A 22020-nucleotide genomic window follows, 5' to 3' on the forward strand; every position below is an offset into this window, starting at 1 on the left:
GAATGTGGCCTATTTTGCCTGTTCCACTCATTCTCTCCATGTGTCCAAACCATTTTAACACACCCTCTTCTGCTCTCCTGACCACACTCTTTTTATTACCACACATCTCTCGTACTCTTTCATTACTTACTCGATCAAACCACCTCCCACCACATATTGCCTCAGACATTTCATATCCAACACTCTACTCTCCACCCTCCTCTGCATAACTCTATCTGTAGCCCATACCTCGCAACCATGTAACATTGTTGGAACCACTGTTCCTTCCAACATATCCACTTTTGCTCTGAAATAACGTTCTTGCCTTCCACACATTCTTCAGTGCTCCCAGAACCTTCGCCCCCTCCCCCCACCCTGTGACTCACTTCTGCTTCCATGGTTCTATCTGCTTCTAAGTCCACTCCCAGATATTTAAAGCACTTCACTTCATTCAGTTTTTCTCCATTCTAACTTACCTCCCAATTATCTTGTCCCTCAACCCTACTGAACATGATAACCATGCAGTTACTCTCATATACTCTCAGCTTCCTTCTTTCACACACTTTACCAAACTCAGTCACCAGCCTCTGCAGTTTCTCACCCTAATCAGCCATCAGCGCTGTACCATAAGCCAACAACCTCTGACTTGCTTCCCAGTCCCTTTCATCCAGAACTGACTGCATACTTGCCCCTCTCTCCAAAACTCTTGCATTCACCTCCCGAACCACCTCATTCATAAACAAATTAAACAGCCATGGAGACATCACACACCCCTGCTGCAAACAGACATGCTCCAGGAGCTTATCACTCTCCTCTCTTCCCACTTGTACACAAGCCTTACATCCTCAGTAAAAACTTTTCATTGCTTCTAGCAACTTACCTCCCTCACCATATACTCTTAAAACCTTCCACAAAGCATCTCCATCAGCCCTATCATGTGCCCTCTGCAGATCCATAAATGCTACGTACAGATCCATCTGTTTTTCTAAGTATTTCTCAAACATTCTTTAAAGCAAACACATGGTCCACACATCCTCTACCACTTCTGAAACCCTTCCATGTAATTCCCTAGAAATACTCAACAAACATGCCTCTGTAGTTTGAACACTCACCTTTTTCCCCCTTTGCTTTTGTACAGTGGAACTATGCATGCATTCTGCCAATCCTCTGGCACTTCACCATGATCCATACATATATTGAATATCCTTACCAACGAATCACCAACACAGTCACTCCCTTTTTTAGTAAATTCCACTGCAATACCATCCAAACCACCTGCCTTGCTGGTTTTCATCATCTGCAGAGCTTTCACTACCTCTCTTCTCTCTTTACCAAATCATTCTCCCTGACCCTCTCAATTTGCACACCACCTCTACCAAAGCACCTTATATCTGCCACTCTATCATCACACACATTCAACAGACCTTCAAAATACTTACTCCATCTTCTCACTTCTTTACTACCTGTTAATTACCACCCCACTTTCCCCCTTCACCGATGTTCCCATTTGTTCTCGTCTTACACACATTATTTACCTTATTCCAAAACATCTCTTCTCCCTAAGATTTAATGATACTCTTTCACCCCAACTTTCATTTGCCCTTTTTTTCAACTCTTGCATCTTTCTCTTGACCTCCTGCCGCTTTCTTTTATACATCTGCCAGTCATTAGCACTACTTCCTGCAGGTATCGTCCAAACGCCTCTCTTTTCTCTTTCACTAACAATTTGACTTCTTCATCCCACCACTTGCTACCCTTTCTAATCTGCCCACCTCCCACCATTCTCGTGCCACATGCATTTTTTGCACAAAACATCACTGCTTCCGTAAATACATCCCATTCCATAGCTACTCCTCTCACATCATTTGCTCTCACCTTTTGCCATTCTATGCCAAGTCTCCTTTCCAAGCTCACCTACTCTCACCACTCTCTTCCCCCAACATTTTCTCTTCTATATTTTCTCTTCTTTTTTGAAAACCTCTTCAAATCATTACTTTCGTATCTACAAGATAGTTATCAGGCATCCCTCCATCTGTCCCTCTCAGCACATTAAATTCCAAAAGTTTCTCTTATACGCCTATCAATTAACACCTAATCCAAAAATGCCCTTTGACCATCCCCTCTACTCACATACATATACTTATGTATATATCTCTCTTTATAAACTGGGTATTCTCAATCACTAGTTGTTTTTCAGCACAATTCCACATGCTCTTCACCATTTTCATTTACAACACTGAACACCCCATGTACACCTTTTATACCCTCAACTGCCACAATACTCACCTTCACATTTTAATCACCCATCACTAAATCCTGGTCTCATATGTCAAAGCTGCTGACACATTCACTCGGCTTCTCCCAAAACGCTTGCCTCTCATGGTCTTTCTTCTCATGACCAGGTGCATAGGCACCAATAATCATCCATCTCTCTCCATCAACTTTCAGTTTTACCCATATTAATCGAGAATTTACTTTCTTACACTCTGTCACATACTAAGCTACTTCCTCTTTAGCTCTTGTCCTCTCACCAACCCGACTTTACTCCCAAGACTTTCCCAAACCACTCTTCCCCGTTACCCTTGAGCTTCATTTCACTCAGAGCCAGAACATGCAGATTTCTTTCCTCAAACATACTGCCTATCTCTCCTTTTTTCTCATCTTGGTTACATCGACACACATTCAGACATCCCAATCTCAGCCTTCAAGGAGGATGAGTACTCCCCGTGTAACTCCTTCAGTTTTCCTTTTTAGAAATTGAAATATTATTATTATTATTATTAAGAGAGACTTTTGGATGTTAATGTGCTGAGAGGTGCAACTGGAGGGATGTCTGATCATTATCTTGTGGAGGCTAAGGTGAAGATTTGTATGGGTTTTCAGAAAAGAAGAGTGAATGTTGGGGTGAAGAGGGTGGTGAGAGTAAGTGAGCTTGAGAAGGAGACCTGTGTGAGGAAGTACCAGGAGAGACTGAGTACAGAATGGAAAAAGGTGAGAACAATGGAAGCAAGGGGAGTGGGGGAGGAATGGGATGTATTTAGGGAATCAGTGATGGATTGCGCAAAAGATGCTTGTGGCATGAGAAGAGTGGGAGGTGGGTTGATTAGAAAGGGTAGTGAGTGGTGGGATGAAGAAGTAAGAGTATTAGTGAAAGAGAAGAGAGAGGCATTTGGACGATTTTTACAGGGAAAAAATGCAATTGAGTGGGAGACGTATAAAAGAAAGAGACAGGAGGTCAAGAGAAAGGTGCAAGAGGTGAAAAAAAGGGCAAATGAGAGTTGGGGTGAGAGAGTATCATTAAATTTTAGGGAGAATAAAAAGATGTTCTGGAAGGAGGTAAATAAAGTGCGTAAGACAAGGGAGCAAATGGGAACTTCAGTGAAGGGCGCAAATGGGGAGGTGATAACAAGTAGTGGTGATGTGAGAAGATGGAGTGAGTATTTTGAAGGTTTGTTGAATGTGTTTGATGATAGAGTGGCAGATATAGGGTGTTTTGGTCGAGGTGGTGTGCAAAGTGAGAGGGTTAGGGAAAATGATTTGGTAAACAGAGAAGAGGTAGTGAAAGCTTTGCGGAAGATGAAAGCCGGCAAGGCAGCAGGTTTGGATGGTATTGCAGTGGAATTTATTAAAAAAGGGGGTGACTGTATTGTTGACTGGTTGGTAAGGTTATTTAATGTATGTATGACTCATGTTTATGGATGGGGTTGTTAGGGAGGTAAATGCAAGAGTCTTGGAAAGAGGGGCAAGTATGAAGTCTGTTGGGGATGAGAGAGCTTGGGAAGTGAGTCAGTTGTTGTTCGCTGATGATACAGCGCTGGTGGCTGATTCATGTGAGAAACTGCAGAAGCTGGTGACTGAGTTTGGTAAAGTGTGTGAAAGAAGAAAGTTAAGAGTAAATGTGAATAAGAGCAAGGTTATTAGGTACAGTAGGGTTGAAGGTCAAGTCAATTGGGAGGTGAGTTTGAATGGAGAAAAACTGGAGGAAGTGAAGTGTTTTAGATATCTGGGAGTGGATCTGGCAGCGGATGGAACCATGGAAGTGGAAGTGGATCATAGGGTGGGGGAGGGGGCGAAAATTCTGGGGGCCTTGAAGAATGTGTGGAAGTCGAGAACATTATCTCGGAAAGCAAAAATGGGTATGTTTGAAGGAATAGTGGTTCCAACAATGTTGTATGGTTGCGAGGCGTGGGCTATGGATAGAGTTGTGCGCAGGAGGATGGATGTGCTGGAAATGAGATGTTTGAGGACAATGTGTGGTGTGAGGTGGTTTGATCGAGTAAGTAACGTAAGGGTAAGAGAGATGTGTAGAAATAAAAAGAGCGTGGTTGAGAGAGCAGAAGAGGGTGTTTTGAAATGGTTTGGGCACATGGAGAGAATGAGTGAGGAAAGATTGACCAAGAGGATATATGTGTCGGAGGTGGAGGGAACGAGGAGAAGAGGGAGACCAAATTGGAGGTGGAAAGATGGAGTGAAAAAGATTTTGTGTGATCGGGGCCTGAACATGCAGGAGGGTGAAAGGAGGGCAAGGAATAGAGTGAATTGGAGCGATGTGGTATACCGGGGTTGACGTGCTGTCAGTGGATTGAATCGGGGCATGTGAAGCGTCTGGGGTAAACCATGGAAAGCTGTGTAGGTATGTATATTTGCGTGTGTGGACGTATGTATATACATGTGTATGGGGGTGGGTTGGGCCATTTCTTTCGTCTGTTTCCTTGCGCTACCTCGCAAACGCGGGAGACAGCGACAAAGCAAAAAAAAAAAAAAAAAATAAGAGCAAAGATGGATATGTTTGAAGGTATAGTAATCCCAGTAATCTTGGGTCTTGAATACAAAGGAAAGGTGGGAGGGCAGTTTGTTGGAAATGAAATGCCCATGGATAATACATGGCATGAGGGAGTGGATTGATCATGTAAAGAATGACAGAATCATATGGGCATATAGGATGAGTGGAGAAAGACTTACTAAGAGGATCTCATATGTTAGAAATGAAGATTTTGCTGTGATGGCAGGGCTATGGGTAGCACTATCTCCACAATTTGTTTGTTGGATGCTGTTATTCTCCTCAAATGTTACTCTTCAACTCATCATATATCTTGCGTAATTGTCTTCCAGGAGTAGTAGGAGAATTTAATGATGAATTAATGGATTAAAGGGGACTGGGATTTTGGAGCCTGAATATTCAGGTAGGCAAGAAGCTTACATAAATTAGATTGAACTGGATTGATGTGGTGCAAGGGGAAAACTGACAGTGTGCCAAATTAGGGTATACAAAGTAGTCAGAGTAAACCATGGGAACAGCATGTTAGGCTTGGCTGTGGAGGATGAGCTTTGGTTTCAATATAGTAAACAAGTGTAGATTAGAAGTTGTAAATGAGACCATTGTTAATTTTTCCCTGACAGTACCTCTCTAAAGTGGGAAGAATAGTAAGATATAGACAGGAACAATGATATTATCCTAGGAATTAAGGGAAAAAGAATGCTGCTGTGTTATCATGACACTTTAAGAAGACTTGTAAGGTGGGAATGCAAGGCTTGAAATCCTTTCCTTGTAATAGTCTCACTTTCTTAAGATAGGGACAGGTGGAACCAGGCGAGGACTTTTACCTGTAGGTGTCATTTGTGTTTTTGGTGCAACCTTATGATGGCAGCAAACGTGAGGAGGTATGAAAAAGTTTGAAATATAGAAGATTATTTTTGACTTCTTTAATCAGCTGTATATTTTTATTCTTTAATCAGCTGCATGTTTTTATTTTCAGGAGCTTGAATCTATGGCCCGTATCCCCAAGGTTTCTGGAGTTAGCAGTAATGCCAAAGCTGATAGAAATGCCGATATACCATCCAGAAATAGGTTAGTATGGAAACTATATAAATGGTAGTTTTTAGAATTATGTCATCAGTTAAAGTTCCCTTTTCTTCTCCAGCAGGGATTTTCCTTTAAGCTTAAAATGTTACTCTATCATTCACTTTATTGGACTGAAAAAGTACATCTGGTGTGTGTGTGTCTCTCTCTCTCTCTCTCTCTCTCTCTCTCTCTCTCTCTCTCTCTCTCTCTCTCTCTCTCTCTCTCTCAAAAAAAAAAAAAAAAAAAAAAAAATCATAGATTGAACCTATTTGTGTTCTAACTATACCATTGTTATTCTTTCTATTGTAAGGAAGCAGTTTTAGACCTTTAGACCTGAACCAAGAAAGTAAGAGGACAGTGAATGTAAGTTGGGAAATTGTTCCAAATTATTCCAGACAGCAGACCACTAAAGGCAGTCATGTTATACCTGCATGTCATCACTAAAGTTGTTATATTTTATCCTTTTCTCAGTTTCACATTGGCCAGAAAGAGAGACTTTTGGATGTTAATGTGCTGAGAGGTGCAACTGGAGGGATGTCTGATCATTATCTTGTGGAGGCTAAGGTGAAGATTTGTATGGGTTTTCAGAAAAGAAGAGTGAATGTTGGGGTGAAGAGGGTGGTGAGAGTAAGTGAGCTTGGGAAGGAGACTTGTGTGAGGAAGTACCAGGAGAGACTGAGTACAGAATGGAAAAAGGTGAGAACAATGGAAGTAAGGGGAGTGGGGGAGGAATGGGATGTATTTAGGGAATCAGTGATGGATTGCGCAAAAGATACTTGTGGCATGAGAAGAGTGGGAGGTGGGTTGATTAGAAAGGGTAGTGAGTGGTGGGATGAAGAAGTAAGAGTATTAGTGAAAGAGAAGAGAGAGGCATTTGGACGATTTTTACAGGGAAAAAATGCAATTGAGTGGGAGACGTATAAAAGAAAGAGACAGGAGGTCAAGAGAAAGGTGCAAGAGGTGAAAAAAAGGGCAAATGAGAGTTGGGGTAAGAGAGTATCATTAAATTTTAGGGAGAATAAAAAGATGTTCTGGAAGGAGGTAAATAAAGTGCGTAAGACAAGGGAGCAAATGGGAACTTCAGTGAAGGGCGCAAATGGGGAGGTGATAACAAGTAGTGGTGATGTGAGAAGGAGATGGAGTGAGTATTTTGAAGGTTTGTTGAATGTGTTTGATGATAGAGTGGCAGATATAGGGTGTTTTGGTCGAGGTGGTGTGCAAAGTGAGAGGGTTAGGGAAAATGATTTGGTAAACAGAGAAGAGGTAGTAAAAGCTTTGCGGAAGATGAAAGCCGGCAAGGCAGCAGGTTTGGATGGTATTGCAGTGGAATTTGTTAAAAAAGGGGGTGACTGTATTGTTGACTGGTTGGTAAGGTTATTTAATGTATGTATGACTCATGGTGAGGTGCCTGAGGATTGGCGGAATGCGTGCATAGTGCCATTGTACAAAGGCAAAGGGGATAAGAGTGAGTGCTCAAATTACAGAGGTATAAGTTTGTTGAGTATTCCTGGTAAATTATATGGGAGGGTATTGATTGAGAGGGTGAAGGCATGTACAGAGCATCAGATTGGGGAAGAGCAGTGTGGTTTCAGAAGTGGTAGAGGATGTGTGGATCAGGTGTTTGCTTTGAAGAATGTATGTGAGAAATACTTAGAAAAGCAAATGGATTTGTATGTAGCATTTATGGATCTGGAGAAGGCATATGATAGAGTTGATAGAGATGCTCTGTGGAAGGTATTAAGAATATATGGTGTGGGAGGAAAGTTGTTAGAAGCAGTGAAAAGTTTTTATCGAGGATGTAAGGCATGTGTAAGTGTAGGAAGAGAGGAAAGTGATTGGTTCTCAGTGAATGTAGGTTTGCGGCAGGGGTGTGTGATGTCTCCATGGTTGTTTAATTTGTTTATGGATGGGGTTGTTAGGGAGGTGAATGCAAGAGTTTTGGAAAGAGGGGCAAGTATGAAGTCTGTTGGGGTTGAGAGAGCTTGGGAAGTGAGTCAGTTGTTGTTCGCTGATGATACAGCGCTGGTGGCTGATTCATGTGAGAAACTGCAGAAGCTGTTGACTGAGTTTGGTAGAGTGTGTGAAAGAAGAAAGTTAAGAGTAAATGTGAATAAGAGCAAGGTTATTAGGTACAGTAGGGTTGAGGGTCAAGTCAATTGGGAGGTGAGTTTGAATGGAGAAAAACTGGAGGAAGTAAAGTGTTTTAGATATCTGGGAGTGGATCTGGCAGCGAATGGAACCATGGAAGCGGAAGTGGATCATAGGATGGGGGAGGGGGCGAAAATTCTGGGAACCTTGAAGAATGTGTGGAAGTCGAGAACATTATCTCGGAAAGCAAAAATGGGTATGTTTGAAGGAATAGTGGTTCCAACAATGTTGTATGGTTGCGAGGCGTGGGCTATGGATAGAGTGGTGCGCAGGAGGATGGATGTGCTGGAAATGAGATGTTTGAGGACAATGTGTGGTGTGAGGTGGTTTGATCGAGTAAGTAACGTAAGGGTAAGAGAGATGTGTGGAAATAAAAAGAGCGTGGTTGAGAGAGCAGAAGAGGGTGTTTTGAAATGGTTTGGGCACATGGAGAGAATGAGTGAGGAAAGATTGACCAAGAGGATATATGTGTCGGAGGTGGAGGGAACGAGGAGAAGAGGGAGACCAAATTGGAGGTGGAAAGATGGAGTGAAAAAGATTTTGTGTGATCGGGGCCTGAACATGCAGGAGGGTGAAAGGAGGGCAAGGAATAGAGTGAATTGGAGCGATGTGGTATACCGGGGTTGACGTGCTGTCAGTGGATTGAATCAGGGCATGTGAAGCGTCTGGGGTAAACCATGGAAAGCTGTGTAGGTATGTATATTTGCGTGTGTGGACGTATGTATATACATGTGTATGGGGGTGGGTTGGGCCATTTCTTTCATCTCTTTCCTTGCGCTACCTCGCAAACGCGGGAGACAGCGACAAAGCAAAAAAAAAAAAAAAAAATCAAGACTTGGCAGTTGTGACAAGGTCCACAAAAAAGTAAGATGAAGGAATAAAACATTTATCACCAAAGAGTAAAAGATTGGAAATGTTGGTTGAAATGAAATAAAACCTGGATCAGAGATTAATGCATTTAGAGATGTAAGGTCACAGAACACAAAAAGCAGTTTGAAAGGTCGTGAGAGGTACCATGAAATGAAAGAGAAACTCAGGGAATTTGAAATTAAGATAAATGATGATGAGAGCAGATTGGCATCATAAGAGGAGATTCATAAAGCACATTACCAAAAGAATGAAGGTAGAATGATTAAAGAGCATATCACACTGAGGTACATGTAGTGTAACACTAGAAAATATTTGAAATGGTTGAAGAAAGGTAAATGCCAATATGGGGAAGAATGCAGACTCTACCTTCCAGAAATGTGCCAACATTTACTAGAGTTTAAGCACTGCCTGAACGAGTGCAGTGAAAATAACCATTTATCAGGGACAATTAGATGTATCCCTCATGCCCATCAAAATACAAGTTCTTTTTCAGTGACAGACAAAGAGCCAAACAGAGGCAGGAAAGAACTACCAGAGGAGGTAATGACACTTGCTTCCCACTTCACAATGGTGAGGGAACTGAAACCTAGAATGGTGAGGAACTGAAAGCTGTCTACCAAAGTCAGCAGAACATAGCATATTAACCTCATAAACAATATGGAGTATTGCTAAGTGAATTAAATGCATTATTTGTGGCCTTCACTGAAGCACACACCAAAGACCATTTGAATAGTGAGCTGTGGATCTCAAATTTAAACCTGAACAGGATAAGGTCATGTGCAATAGTTGGACTGTATAATGTAGATACACTTATGACAACTGAACTCCAGAACTCTTCAAATGATGTAGTAAAAGCATTTGTTGTTCAGATTGAAATTTCAGACCACGTGATGCAAAGCCTCATGAATTTACGGAACAAATAAGAAACATAGAATCATGTATCAGCAACCTTTGATGTTAGTTGAGGTGGCCCAGATTACTAATTTCTTCATCAAGGCCATCCTATTAATGCTTTACATATATCCCTTGGGATAGGGGAGAAAGAATACTTCCCACGTATTCCCTGCTTGTCATAGAGGGCAACTAAAAGGAGAGGGAGGGGGAACTGGGAATCCTCCTCTCCTGTTTTCAATTTTCCAGAAGAAATAACAGAGAAGGGTGCTAAGTAAGGATATTTCCTCAAAGACTCAGTCCTTTGTTCTTCACACTACCTGGCTAACAGGGTGACATTGCAAATATGTATGAAAAGAAAAAAAGATATACACAAGTATACGTATGTGAGTAGGAGAGATGGTCAAAGGGCATTACTGGATAGGCGTAAAAGAGAGACTCTCGGATGTTAATATGCTGAGAGGGGCAGCTGGAGGAATGTCTGATCACTATCTTTTGGAGGTGAAGGTGAAGATTTGTAGAGGTTTTCAAAAAAGAAGAGAGAATGTTGGTGAGAAGAGAGTGATGAAAGTAAGTAAGCTTGGAAAGGACACGTGTGAGAGATTGAGTGTAGGATGGCAAAAGGTGAGACCAAATGACATGAGGGGAGTGGGTGAGGAATGGGATGTATTTAGTTAGGAAAGCAGTGATGGCTTGTGCAAGAGATGCATGTGGCATTGGAAAGGTGGGAGGTGGGCAGATTAGAAAGGATAGTGAGTGGTGGCATGAAGAAGTAAAGATTTAGTGAAAGAGAAAAGAGAGGCATTTGGACGATACAATGGAGGAGTGCAAGTGACTGGGAGATGTTTATAACAAAGCAGCAGGAGGTCAAGAGAAAGGTGCAAGGGTTCAAAAAGAGGGCAAATGAGAGTGGGGTTGAGAGATTATCATTAAGATTTAGGGAGAATTAAAAGATGGTTTGGAAAGACGTAAATAACGTGCGAAAGATAAGAGAGCAAATGGGAACCGGTGGAGGGAGCAAGGGGGGGAGTGATAACAGGTAGTGATAAAGTGAGAAGGAGGTGGAGTGAGTATGTTGATGGTTTGTTGAATGTGTTTGATGATAGAGTGGCAGATGTAGGTTGTTTTGGTTGGGGTAATGTACGAAGTGAGAGGGTTAGGGAGAATGGTTTGGTTAAGAGAGTAGAGGTGGTGAAAACCTTGTGGAAAATGAAATCAGGCTAGGCAGTGGATTTGGATGGTATTGTAGTTGAATTTATTAAGAAAGGGGTGACTATGTTGTTGATTGGTTGGTAAGGATATTCATTATATGTATGAACCATGGTGAAGTGCCTGAGGGTTGGCAGAATGCATGTACAATGCTATTGTACAAAGGCAAAGGGGATAAAGGTGAGTCCTCAAACTACAGAGGCATAAGTTAGTTGAGTATTTCTGGAAAATTGTTTGGGAGGGTATTGACTGAGAAGGTGAAGTTATGTACAGAGCATCAGATTGGGGAAGAGCAGTGTGGTTTCAGAATTGGTAGAGGATGTGTGGATCAGGTGTTTGCTTTGGAGAATGTGAGAAATATTTAGAAAAACAGGTGAATTTGTATGTAGCATTTGTAGATTTGGAAAAGTCATGTGATAGGGTTGATAGAGATGCTTTGTGGAAGGTCTTAAGAGTATATGGTGTGGGAGGTAAGCTGGTAGAAGCAGTGAAGAGTTTTTATCAAGGATGTAAGGCATGTGTGTGAGTAGGAAAAGAGGAGAGTGAGTGGTTCCCAGTGAAGGTCAGTGTGCAGCAGGGGTGTGATGTCTCCATGGTTGTTTAATTTGTTTATAGATGGGCGGTTAGGTAATTAAATGCAAGAGTTTTGAAAAGAATGGCAGGTATGCAGTGTTGTGGATGAGAGGGCCAGGGAAGTGAGTCAGTTGGTGATATGATATAGCACCGGTGGCTGATTCGGGTGAGAAACTGAGTAGGAGAGGGGGATGAAGGTTCTGCAGTTTCTCACCCAAATCAGCCATTAGAGCTGTATCATTGGCGAACAACAGCTGACTCAATTCCCAGTCCCTCACATCCACAACAGACTGCATAGTCACCACTCTCTCCAAAACTCTTGCATGTACCTCCCTAACCACTATGTCCATAAACAAATTAAACAACCATGGGGACATCACACATCCCTGCCGCACACTGACATTCACAAGGAACCAGTCACTCTCCATTCTTCCTGCTCATACACATGCCTTACATCCTTGGTAAAAACTTTTCACTGCTTCTAGCAACTTGCCCCCACACCATATACTCTTAAAACCTTCCACAAAGCATCTATATCAACCCTATCATATGCCTTCTCCAGATCCATAAATGCTGCATACAAATCCGTCTGTTTTTCTGAGTATTTCTTATATACATTCTTCATAGTAAACACCTGATCCACACATTCCCTACCACTTCTGAAGCCACACTGGTTTTCCCCACTCTGATGTTCTGTACATTCTTTCACCCTCTCAATCAATGCCCTCCTGTATAATTTTCCAGGAATACTTAGCAAACTTATGCCTCTGTAGTTTGAACACTTGCCTTTATCCCTTTCGCCTTTGTGCAATGGCACTATGCATGCATTCCACCAGTCCTCAGGCACTTCATCATGATCCATGCATACATTGAATATCCTTACCAACCAATCAACAAGACAGTCACCCCCTTTTTTTAATATATTCCACTGCAATGCCATCCAAACCCACCACCTTGCCGGATTTCATCTTCCACAAAGCTTTCACTACCTCTTCTCCTTTTACTAAAATATTACCTGTGACTCTCTCACTTCGTATCCACCCCGACCAAAACACCCTATATCTGCCACTCTATCATCAAACAAATTTGACAGATCTTCAAATTGCTCACTCCATTACTGCCCCACTTACCCCTTTCACCGATGTTCCCATTTGTTCTCTTGTCTTATGCATGTTGTTTACCTCCTTTCAAAACATTTTTATATTCTCCCAAATGCCCTCTTTTCACCCCTTGCACCTTTCTCTTGACATCCTGCCACTGTCTTTTATACATATCTCAGTCATTTGCACTACTTCCCTGCAACGTTGTCCAAATGCCTTTCTTTTTTCTTTCACAAACAACCTTACCTCTTCATCCCACCACTCACTACCCTTTTCAATGTGCCCACCTCCCACTTTTCTCATGCCACATGCATCTTTTGCACAAGCCATCACTGCTGCCCTAAATACATCCCATTCCTCATCCACTTCCCTCAGGTCATTTGCTTTTGCCTCTTGACATTCTACACTCAATCTCTCCTGATGCTTCTTCACACAAGTCTTCTCTCCAAACTCACTCACTCTCACCACTCTCTTCCCAACATTCTCTCTTCTTTTCTGGAAACCTCTACAAATCTTCACCTTTGCCTCCACAAGATAGCGATCAGACATTCCCTCTCAGCACATTAGCATTAAAAATCTCTCTTTTTACACGCCTATCAATTAACATGTAATCCAATAGTGCCCTTTGACCATCACATCCTACTCACATATGTATACTTATTATGTAGGTGTCTTTTTAAACCAGGTATTCCCAATCATGCATTTTCATGTCATAATCACATCATCAGGGAGGTACAAGAAAAAAAATATGACAGTCATTTAACTTATAATAAAGAGACATAGGTTGGACGCCTTTTGGTAAACAAGTGACTACCCAAATGTTAGTCAGGTGCATTTGAGTCCAGCAACAAACTTATAGTAAACTTATTATGTGGACAAGAAAGGGAACTGTTTACAAATTTTATCAGCAGTGAAGCTATCCAATTTGTATAAACCTTCACTAATATTAAGGCCAGAATTCTTTGTATATTTGATGATAGAAGATTTAATATTTCTTGTGGTACAGGAGTTAGAGTTAATAATTGAGATGATTAGACAAGGCATTTGATTCTTGTCCTGTTCTTAATATTATACTTATTTTGCTTATGTCTAACTGAAAGATCCTTACCAGTCTGCTCAACACAGAACTTACCACAATTTCTACGTGTCACTCTATTGATGCATCCTTCAGAACTTTCTGGTGAGTTCCTGATTAAGATGTTCTTCATAGTATTGTTGTTGCTGAAGGCAGCATTTGCATTAAATGATTTAATCAGTATGGGAAGTATAAAATTATTATCAAGATGGAGAACTAAAAGGTTCTCGGTGTCAAGGGGAAGTTTGGGTCTCTCTCTCTCTCTCTCTCTCTCTCTCTCTCTCTCTCTCTCTCTCTCTCTCTCTCTCTCTCTCTCTCTCTCTCTCTCTCTCTCTCTCTCTCTCTCTCTCTCTCTCTCTCTCTCTCTCTCTCTCTCTCTCTCTCTCTCTCTCTCTCTCTCTCTCTCTCTCTCTCTCTCTCTCTCTCTCTCTCTCTCTCTCTCTCTCTCTCTCTCTCTCTCTCTCTCTCTCTCTCTCTCTCTCTCTCTCTCTCTCTCTCTCTCTCTCTCTCTCTCTCTCTCTCTCTCTCTCTCTCTCTCTCTCTCTCTCTCTCTCTCTCTCTCTCTCTCTCTCTCTCTCTCTCTCTCTCTCTCTCTCTCTCTCTCTCTCTCTCTCTCTCTCTCTCTCTCTCTCTCTCTCTCTCTCTCTCTCTCTCTCTCTCTCTCTCTCTCTCTCTTCTCTCTCTCTCTCTCTCTCTCTCTCTCTCTCTCTCTCTCTCTCTCTCTCTCTCTCTCTCTCTCTCTCTTTTTTTTTTTTTTTTTTTTTTTTTTGCATATGTAAGGGATTTATCAGTGAAAGAGCTAGGATACTTTAACTTGGGTTCAATGGATTATATCCTCTCAAACTCACTACCAATATACTCTGGACAGCAAGTACATTACCCAATAGACTCTGGACGGCAAATACATAATGTCCTAAGGAACATAAACTGGAATGATGATAATTTGACTGTCTTGTTAAGCTGAGTAATAATGGATATATGAGCATACATTGGTAAGTTTTCTGTTTATGCTAAACTTAAACTTGTAGAAAATGAAAATAATCGTACGTTACCATTTTTAGATTGCATGATCCATAAGGGAGACAGAATACTTCCCACGTATTCCATGTGTGCTGTAGAAGGCAACTGAAAGGGGAGGGAGTGGGGGCTGGAAATCCTTCCCTCCTGTTTTCAATTTTCAAAAAGAAGGCACAGAGAAGGGGGCCAAGTGAGGATATTTCCTCAAAGGCTCATTCCTGTTCCTAGTGTTACCTTACTTATGTTGGAAATGGAGAATTTGTATGAGAAAAAATTGTTATATGGTTACGAGGCATGGGCTATAGATAGGGTTGTACAGAGGAGGGTGGATGTGTTGGAAATGAAATGTTTGAGGACAATATGTGATGTGAGGTTGTTTGATCGAGTAAGTACTGAAAGGGTAAGAGAGATGTGTGGAAATAAAAAGGTGGAGGGAACAAGAAGTGGGAGACCAAATTGGAGTTGGAAAGATGGAGTGAAAAGATGTTAAGTGATCAGGGCCTGAACATAAAGGATGGTGAGAGGCGTCCATGGAATAGACTTGCTGTCAGTGGACTGAACCAGGGAATGTGAAACGTCTGGGATAAACCTTGGAAAGGTGTGTGGGGCCTGGATGTGTATAGGGGGCTATGGTTATGGTGCATTATGCATGACAGCTAGAGACTGAGTGTGAATTAATGTGGCCATATTTTTCTGTTTTCCTGGTGCTACCACGCTGAAGTAGGGGGTAACATTGCTGTTTCCTGTGGGGGTAGGGTAGTGACACGAATGGATGAGGGCAAGCATGTATGAATATGTACCTGTATATATGGGTGTACGTGAGTGGAAAGGCCATTTTTTTTGTCTGTTTTCTGGCACTACCCCTCTGACCTGAGAAACAGCAATTATTTATAAGAAATGAATGAATGATAGCTTGAGACTGAAAGTGAAAGAATGTGGCCTTTGTTGTCTTTTTGTAGCGCTACCTCGCACACGCGTGGGGGAAGGGGGTACCATTTCAGTTGTGGCATGGTGGTGACGGGAATGGATGAAGGCAGCAAGTATGAATATGTACATGTGTATATATATACATATATCTGTGTATGTGTATGTATGTATATGTTGAAATGTATAGGTATGTATGTGGGCGTTTATGTATATATGTGTGTATGTGGGTGGGTTGGGCCATTTTATTGTTTTTATTATACTTTGTCGCTGTCTCCCAGGCCCCACAAAACTTTCCATGGTTTACCCCAGACACTTCACATGCCCTGGTTCAATCCATTGACAGCACATTGACCCCGGTATACCACATTGTTCCAGTTCACTCTATTCCTTGCACGCCTTTCACTCTCCCGCATGTTCAGGCCCCGATCGCTCAAAATTTTTTCACTCCGTCCTTCCGCCTCCAATTTGGTCTTCCATTTCTCTTCATTCCCTCCACCTCTGACACATATATCCTCTTTGTCAATCTTTCCTCACTGGTACTCTCCATGTGACCAAACCATTTCAAAACACCCTCTTCTGCTCTCTCAACCACACTCTTTTTATTACCACACATCTCTCTTACCCTTTCATCACTTACTCAATCAAACCACCTCACACCACATATTGTCCTCAAACGTCTCATTTCCAGCACATCCACCCTCCTCCGCACAACTCTATCTACAGCCCATGCCTCGCAACCATACAACATTGTTGGAACCACTATTCCTTTAAACATACCCAATTTTGCTTCCCAAGATAACGTTTTCGACTTCCACACATTCTTCAACGCTCCCAGAACTTTCGCCCCCTCCCCCACCCTATGATTCACTTCCGCTTCCATGGTTCCATCTGCTGCCACATCCACTCCCAGATATATATAAGACACTTCACTTCCTCCAGTTTTTCTCCATTCAAACTTACCTCCCAGTTGTCTTGTCCCTCAACCCTACTGTACCTAATAACCTTGATCTTATTCACATTTACTCTCAACTTTCTTCTTTCACACACTTTACCAAACTCAGTCACCAACTTTTGCAGTTTCTCACCTGAATCAGCCACCAGCGCTGTATCATCAGCGAACAACAAATGACTCACCTCCCAAGCTCTTTCATCCACAGCAGACTGCATACTTGCTCCTCTTTCCAAAACTCTTGCATTCACCTCCCTAACAACCCCATCCATAAACAAATTAAACAACCATGGAGACATCACACACCCCTGCCGCAAACCAACATTCACTGAGAACCAATCACTTTCCTCTCTTCCTACACGAACACATGCCTTACATCCTTGATAAAAACTTTTTCCTGCTTCTAACACCTTACCTCTCACACCAAATATTCTTAATACCTTCCACAGAGCATCTCTATCAACTCTGTCACTATCAACTCTATCATATGCCTTCTCCAGATCCATAAATGCTACATACAAATCCATTTGTTTTTCTAAGTATTTCTCACATACATTCTTCAAAGCAAACACCTGATCCACACATCCTCTACCACTTCTGAAACCACACTTCTCTTCCCCAATCTGATGCTCTGTACATGCCTTCACCCTCTCAATCAATACCCTCCCATATAATTTCCCAGGAATACTCAACAAACTTATACCTCTGTAATTTGAGCACTCACTCTTATCCCCTTTGCCATTGTACAATGGCACTGTGCAAGCATTCTGCCAATCCTCAGGCACCTCACCATGAGTCTTTTTTTTTTTTTTTTTTTTTTTTTTTTTTTTTTTTTGTCGCTGTCTCCCGCGTTTGCGAGGTAGCGCAAGGAAACAGACGAAAGAAATGGCCCAACCCACCCCCATACACATGTATATACATACGTCTACACACGCAAATATACATACCTACACAGCTTTCCATGGTTTACCCCAGACGCTTCACATGCCCTGATTCAATCCACTGACAGCACGTCAACCCCGGTATACCACATCGCTCCAATTCACTCTATTCCTTGCCCTCCTTTCACCCTCCTGCATGTTCAGGCCCCGATCACACAAAATCTTTTTCACTCCATCTTTCCACCTCCAATTTGGTCTCCCTCTTCTCCTCGTTCCCTCCACCTCCGACACATATATCCTCTTGGTCAATCTTTCCTCACTCATTCTCTCCATGTGCCCAAACCATTTCAAAACACCCTCTTCTGCTCTCTCAACCACGCTCTTTTTATTTCCACACATCTCTCTTACCCTTACGTTACTTACTCGATCAAACCACCTCACACCACACATTGTCCTCAAACATCTCATTTCCAGCACATCCATCCTCCTGCGCACAACTCTATCCATAGCCCACGCCTCGCAACCATACAACATTGTTGGAACCACTATTCCTTCAAACATACCCATTTTTGCTTTCCGAGATAATGTTCTCGACTTCCACACGTTCTTCAAGGCTCCCAGAATTTTCGCCCCCTCCCCCACCCTATGATCCACTTCCACTTCCATGGTTCCATCCGCTGCCAGATCCACTTCCAGATATCTAAAACACTTCACTTCCTCCAGTTTTTCTCCATTCAAACTCACCTCCCAATTGACTTGACCCTCAACCCTACTGTACCTAATAACCATGCTCTTATTCACATTTACTCTTAACTTTCTTCTTCCACACACTTTACCAAACTCAGTCACCAGCTTCTGCAGTTTCTCACATGAATCAGCCACCAGCGCTGTATCATCAGCGAACAACAACTGACTCACTTCCCAAGCTCTCTCATCCCCAACAGACTTCATACTTGCCCCTCTTTCCAAAACTCTTGCATTCACCTCCCTAACAACCCCATCCATAAACAAATTAAACAACCATGGAGACATCACACACCCCTGCCGCAAACCTACATTCACTGAGAACCAATCACTTTCCTCTCTTCCTACACGTACACATGCCTTACATCCTCGATAAAAACTTTTCACCGCTTCTAACAACTTGCCTCCCACACCATATATTCTTAATACCTTCCACAGAGCATCTCTATCAACTCTATCATATGCCTTCTCCAGATCCATAAATGCTACATACAAATCCATTTGCTTTTCTAAGTATTTCTCACATACATTCTTCAAAGCAAACACCTGATCCACACATCCTCTACCACTTCTGAAACCACACTGCTCTTCCCCAATCTGATGCTCTGTACATGCCTTCACCCTCTCAATCAATACCCTCCCATATAATTTACCAGGAATACTCAACAAACTTATACCTCTGTAATTTGAGCACTCACTCTTACTTATCCCCTTTGCCTTTGTACAATGTCACTATGCACGCATTCCGCCAATCCTCAGGCACCTCACCATGAGTCATACATACATTAAATAACCTTACCAACCAGTCAACAATACAGTCACCCCCTTTTTTAATAAATTCCACTGCAATACCATCCAAACCTGCTGCCTTGCCGGCTTTCATCTTCCGCAAAGCTTTTACTACCTCTTCTCTGTTTACCAAATCATTTTCCGTAACCCTCTCACTTTGCACACCACCTCGACCAAAACACCCTATATCTGCCAGTCTATCATCAAACACATTCAACAAACCATCAAAATACTCACTCCATCTCCTTCTCACATCACCACTACTTGTTATCACCTCCCCATTTGCGCCCTTCACTGAAGTTCCCATTTGCTCCCTTGTCTTACGCACTTTATTTACCTCCTTCCAGAACATCTTTTTATTCTACCCTAAAATTTAATGATACTCTCTTACCCCAACTCTCATTTGCCCTTTTTTTCACCTCTTGCACCTTTCTCTTGACCTCCTGTCTCTTTCTTTTATACATCTCCCACTCAATTGCATTTTTTCCCAGTAAAAATCGTCCAAATGCCTCACTCTTCTCTTTCACTAATACTCTTACTTCTTCATCCCACCGCTCACTACCCTTTCTAATCAACCCACCTCCCACTCTTCTCATGCCACAAGCATCTTTTGCGCAATCCATCACTGATTCCCTAAATACATCCCATTCCTCCCCCACTCCCCTTACTTCCATTGTTCTCACCTTTTTCCATTCTGTACTCAGTCTCTCCTGGTACTTCCTCACACAAGTCTCCTTCCCAAGCTCACTTACTCTCACCACCCTCTTCACCCCAACATTCACTCTTCTTTTCTGAAAACCCATACAAATCTTCACCTTAGCCTCCACAAGATAATGATCAGACATCCCTCCAGTTGCACCTCTCAGCACATTAACCTCCAAAAGTCTCTCTTTCGCGCGCCTGTCAATTAACACGTAATCCAGTAACGCTCTCTTGCCATCTCTCCTACTTACATAAGTATACTTATGTATATATCTCTTTTTAAACCAGGTATTCCCAATCATCAGTCCTTTTTCAGCACATAAATCTACAAGCTCTTCACCATTTCCATTTACAACACTGAACACCCGATGTACATTAATTATTTCCTCAACTGCCACATTACTCACCTTTGCATTCAAATCACCCATCACTATAACCCGGTCTCGTGCATCAAAACCACTAACACACTCATTCAGCTGCTCCCAAAACACTTGCCTCTCATGATCTTTCTTCTCATGCCCAGGTGCATATGCAACAATAATCACCCATCTCTCTCCATCAACTTTCAGTTTTACCCATATTAATCGAGAATTTACTTTCTTACATTCTATCACATACTCCCACAACTCCTGTTTCAGGAGTACTGCTACTCCTTCCCTTGCTCTTGTCCTCTCACTAACCCCTGACTTTACTCCCAAGACATTCCCAAACCACTCTTCCCCTTTACCCTTGAGCTTCGTTTCACTCAGAGCCAAAACATCTAGGTTCCTTTCCTCAAACATACTACCTATCTCTCCTTTTTTCACATCTTGATTACATCCACACACATTTAGACACCCCAATCTGAGCCTTCGAGGAGGATGAGCACTCCCCGCGTGACTCCTTCTTCTGTTTCCCATTTTAGAAAGTTAAAAAAAAAAAAATACAAGGAGGGGAGGATTTCTGGCCCCCCGCTTCCGTCCCCTCTAGTCGCTTTCTACGACACGCGAGGAATGCGTGGGAAGTATTCTTTCACCCCTATCCCCAGGGATAATATATATATATATATATATATATATATATATATATATATATATATACACATTGCGCAAAAGATGCTTGTGGCATGAGAAGAGTGGGAGGTGGGTTGATTAGAAAGGGTAGTGAGTGGTGGGATGAAGAAGTAAGAGTATTAGTGAAAGAGAAGAGAGAGGCATTTGGACAATTTTTGCAGGGAAAAAATGCAATTGAGTGGGAGACGTATAAAAGAAAGAGACAGGAGGTCAAGAGAAAGGTGCAAGAGGTGAAAAAAAGGGCAAATGAGAGTTGGGGTAAGAGAGTATCATTAAATTTTAGGGAGAATAAAAAGATGTTCTGGAAGGAGGTAAATAAAGTGCGTAAGACAAGGGAGCAAATGGGAACTTCAGTGAAGGGCGCAAATGGGGAGGTGATAACAAGTAGTGGTGATGTGAGAAGGAGATGGAGTGAGTATTTTGAAGGTTTGTTGAATGTGTTTGATGATAGAGTGGCAGATATAGGGTGTTTGGGTCGAGGTGGTGTGCAAAGTGCGAGGGTTAGGGAAAATGATTTGGTAAACAGAGAAGAGGTAGTAAAAGCTTTGCGGAAGATGAAAGCCGGCAAGGCAGCAGGTTTGGATGGTATTGCAGTGGAATTTATTAAAAAAGGGGGTGACTGTATTGTTGACTGGTTGGTAAGGTTATTTAATGTATGTATGACTCATGGTGAGGTGCCTGAGGATTGGCGGAATGCGTGCATAGTGCCATTGTACAAAGGCAAAGGGGATAAGAGTGAGTGCTCAAATTACAGAGGTATAAGTTTGTTGAGTATTCCTGGTAAATTATATGGGAGGGTATTGATTGAGAGGGTGAAGGCATGTACAGAGCATCAGATTGGGGAAGAGCAGTGTGGTTTCAGAAGTGGTAGAGGATGTGTGGATCAGGTGTTTGCTTTGAAGAATGTATGTGAGAAATACTTAGAAAAGCAAATGGATTTGTATGTAGCATTTATGGATCTGGAGAAGGCATATGATATATGGTGTGGGAGGCAAGTTGTTAGAAGCAGTGAAAAGTTTTTATCGAGGATGTAAGGCATGTGTACGTGTAGGAAGAGAGGAAAGTGATTGGTTCTCAGTGAATGTAGGTTTGTGGCAGGGGTGTGTGATGTCTCCATGGTTGTTTAATTTGTTTATGGATGGGGTTGTTAGGGAGGTGAATGCAAGAGTTTTGGAAAGAGGGGCAAGTATGAAGTCTGTTGGGGATGAGAGAGCTTGGGAAGTGAGTCAGTTGTTGTTCACTGATGATACAGCGCTGGTGGCTGATTCATGT

General features: G+C 42.2%; 1 protein-coding gene across 2 annotated transcripts in view; it reads left to right on the top strand.

The window, feature by feature from the left end:
- Window positions 1-22020, top strand: part of LOC139749880 (uncharacterized) — a 496304-nt gene that overhangs the window by 426821 nt on the left and 47463 nt on the right. For both annotated transcript variants that reach the window (XM_071664258.1, XM_071664259.1), the window contains exon 7: window positions 5736-5827. In XM_071664258.1, the coding sequence (XP_071520359.1) occupies window positions 5736-5827 (92 nt within the window). The remainder of the gene's footprint in view (window positions 1-5735; window positions 5828-22020) is intronic.

Source organism: Panulirus ornatus, chromosome 8, assembly GCF_036320965.1.
Source record: "Panulirus ornatus isolate Po-2019 chromosome 8, ASM3632096v1, whole genome shotgun sequence".
In the NCBI taxonomy this organism is placed as follows: domain Eukaryota; kingdom Metazoa; phylum Arthropoda; class Malacostraca; order Decapoda; family Palinuridae; genus Panulirus; species Panulirus ornatus.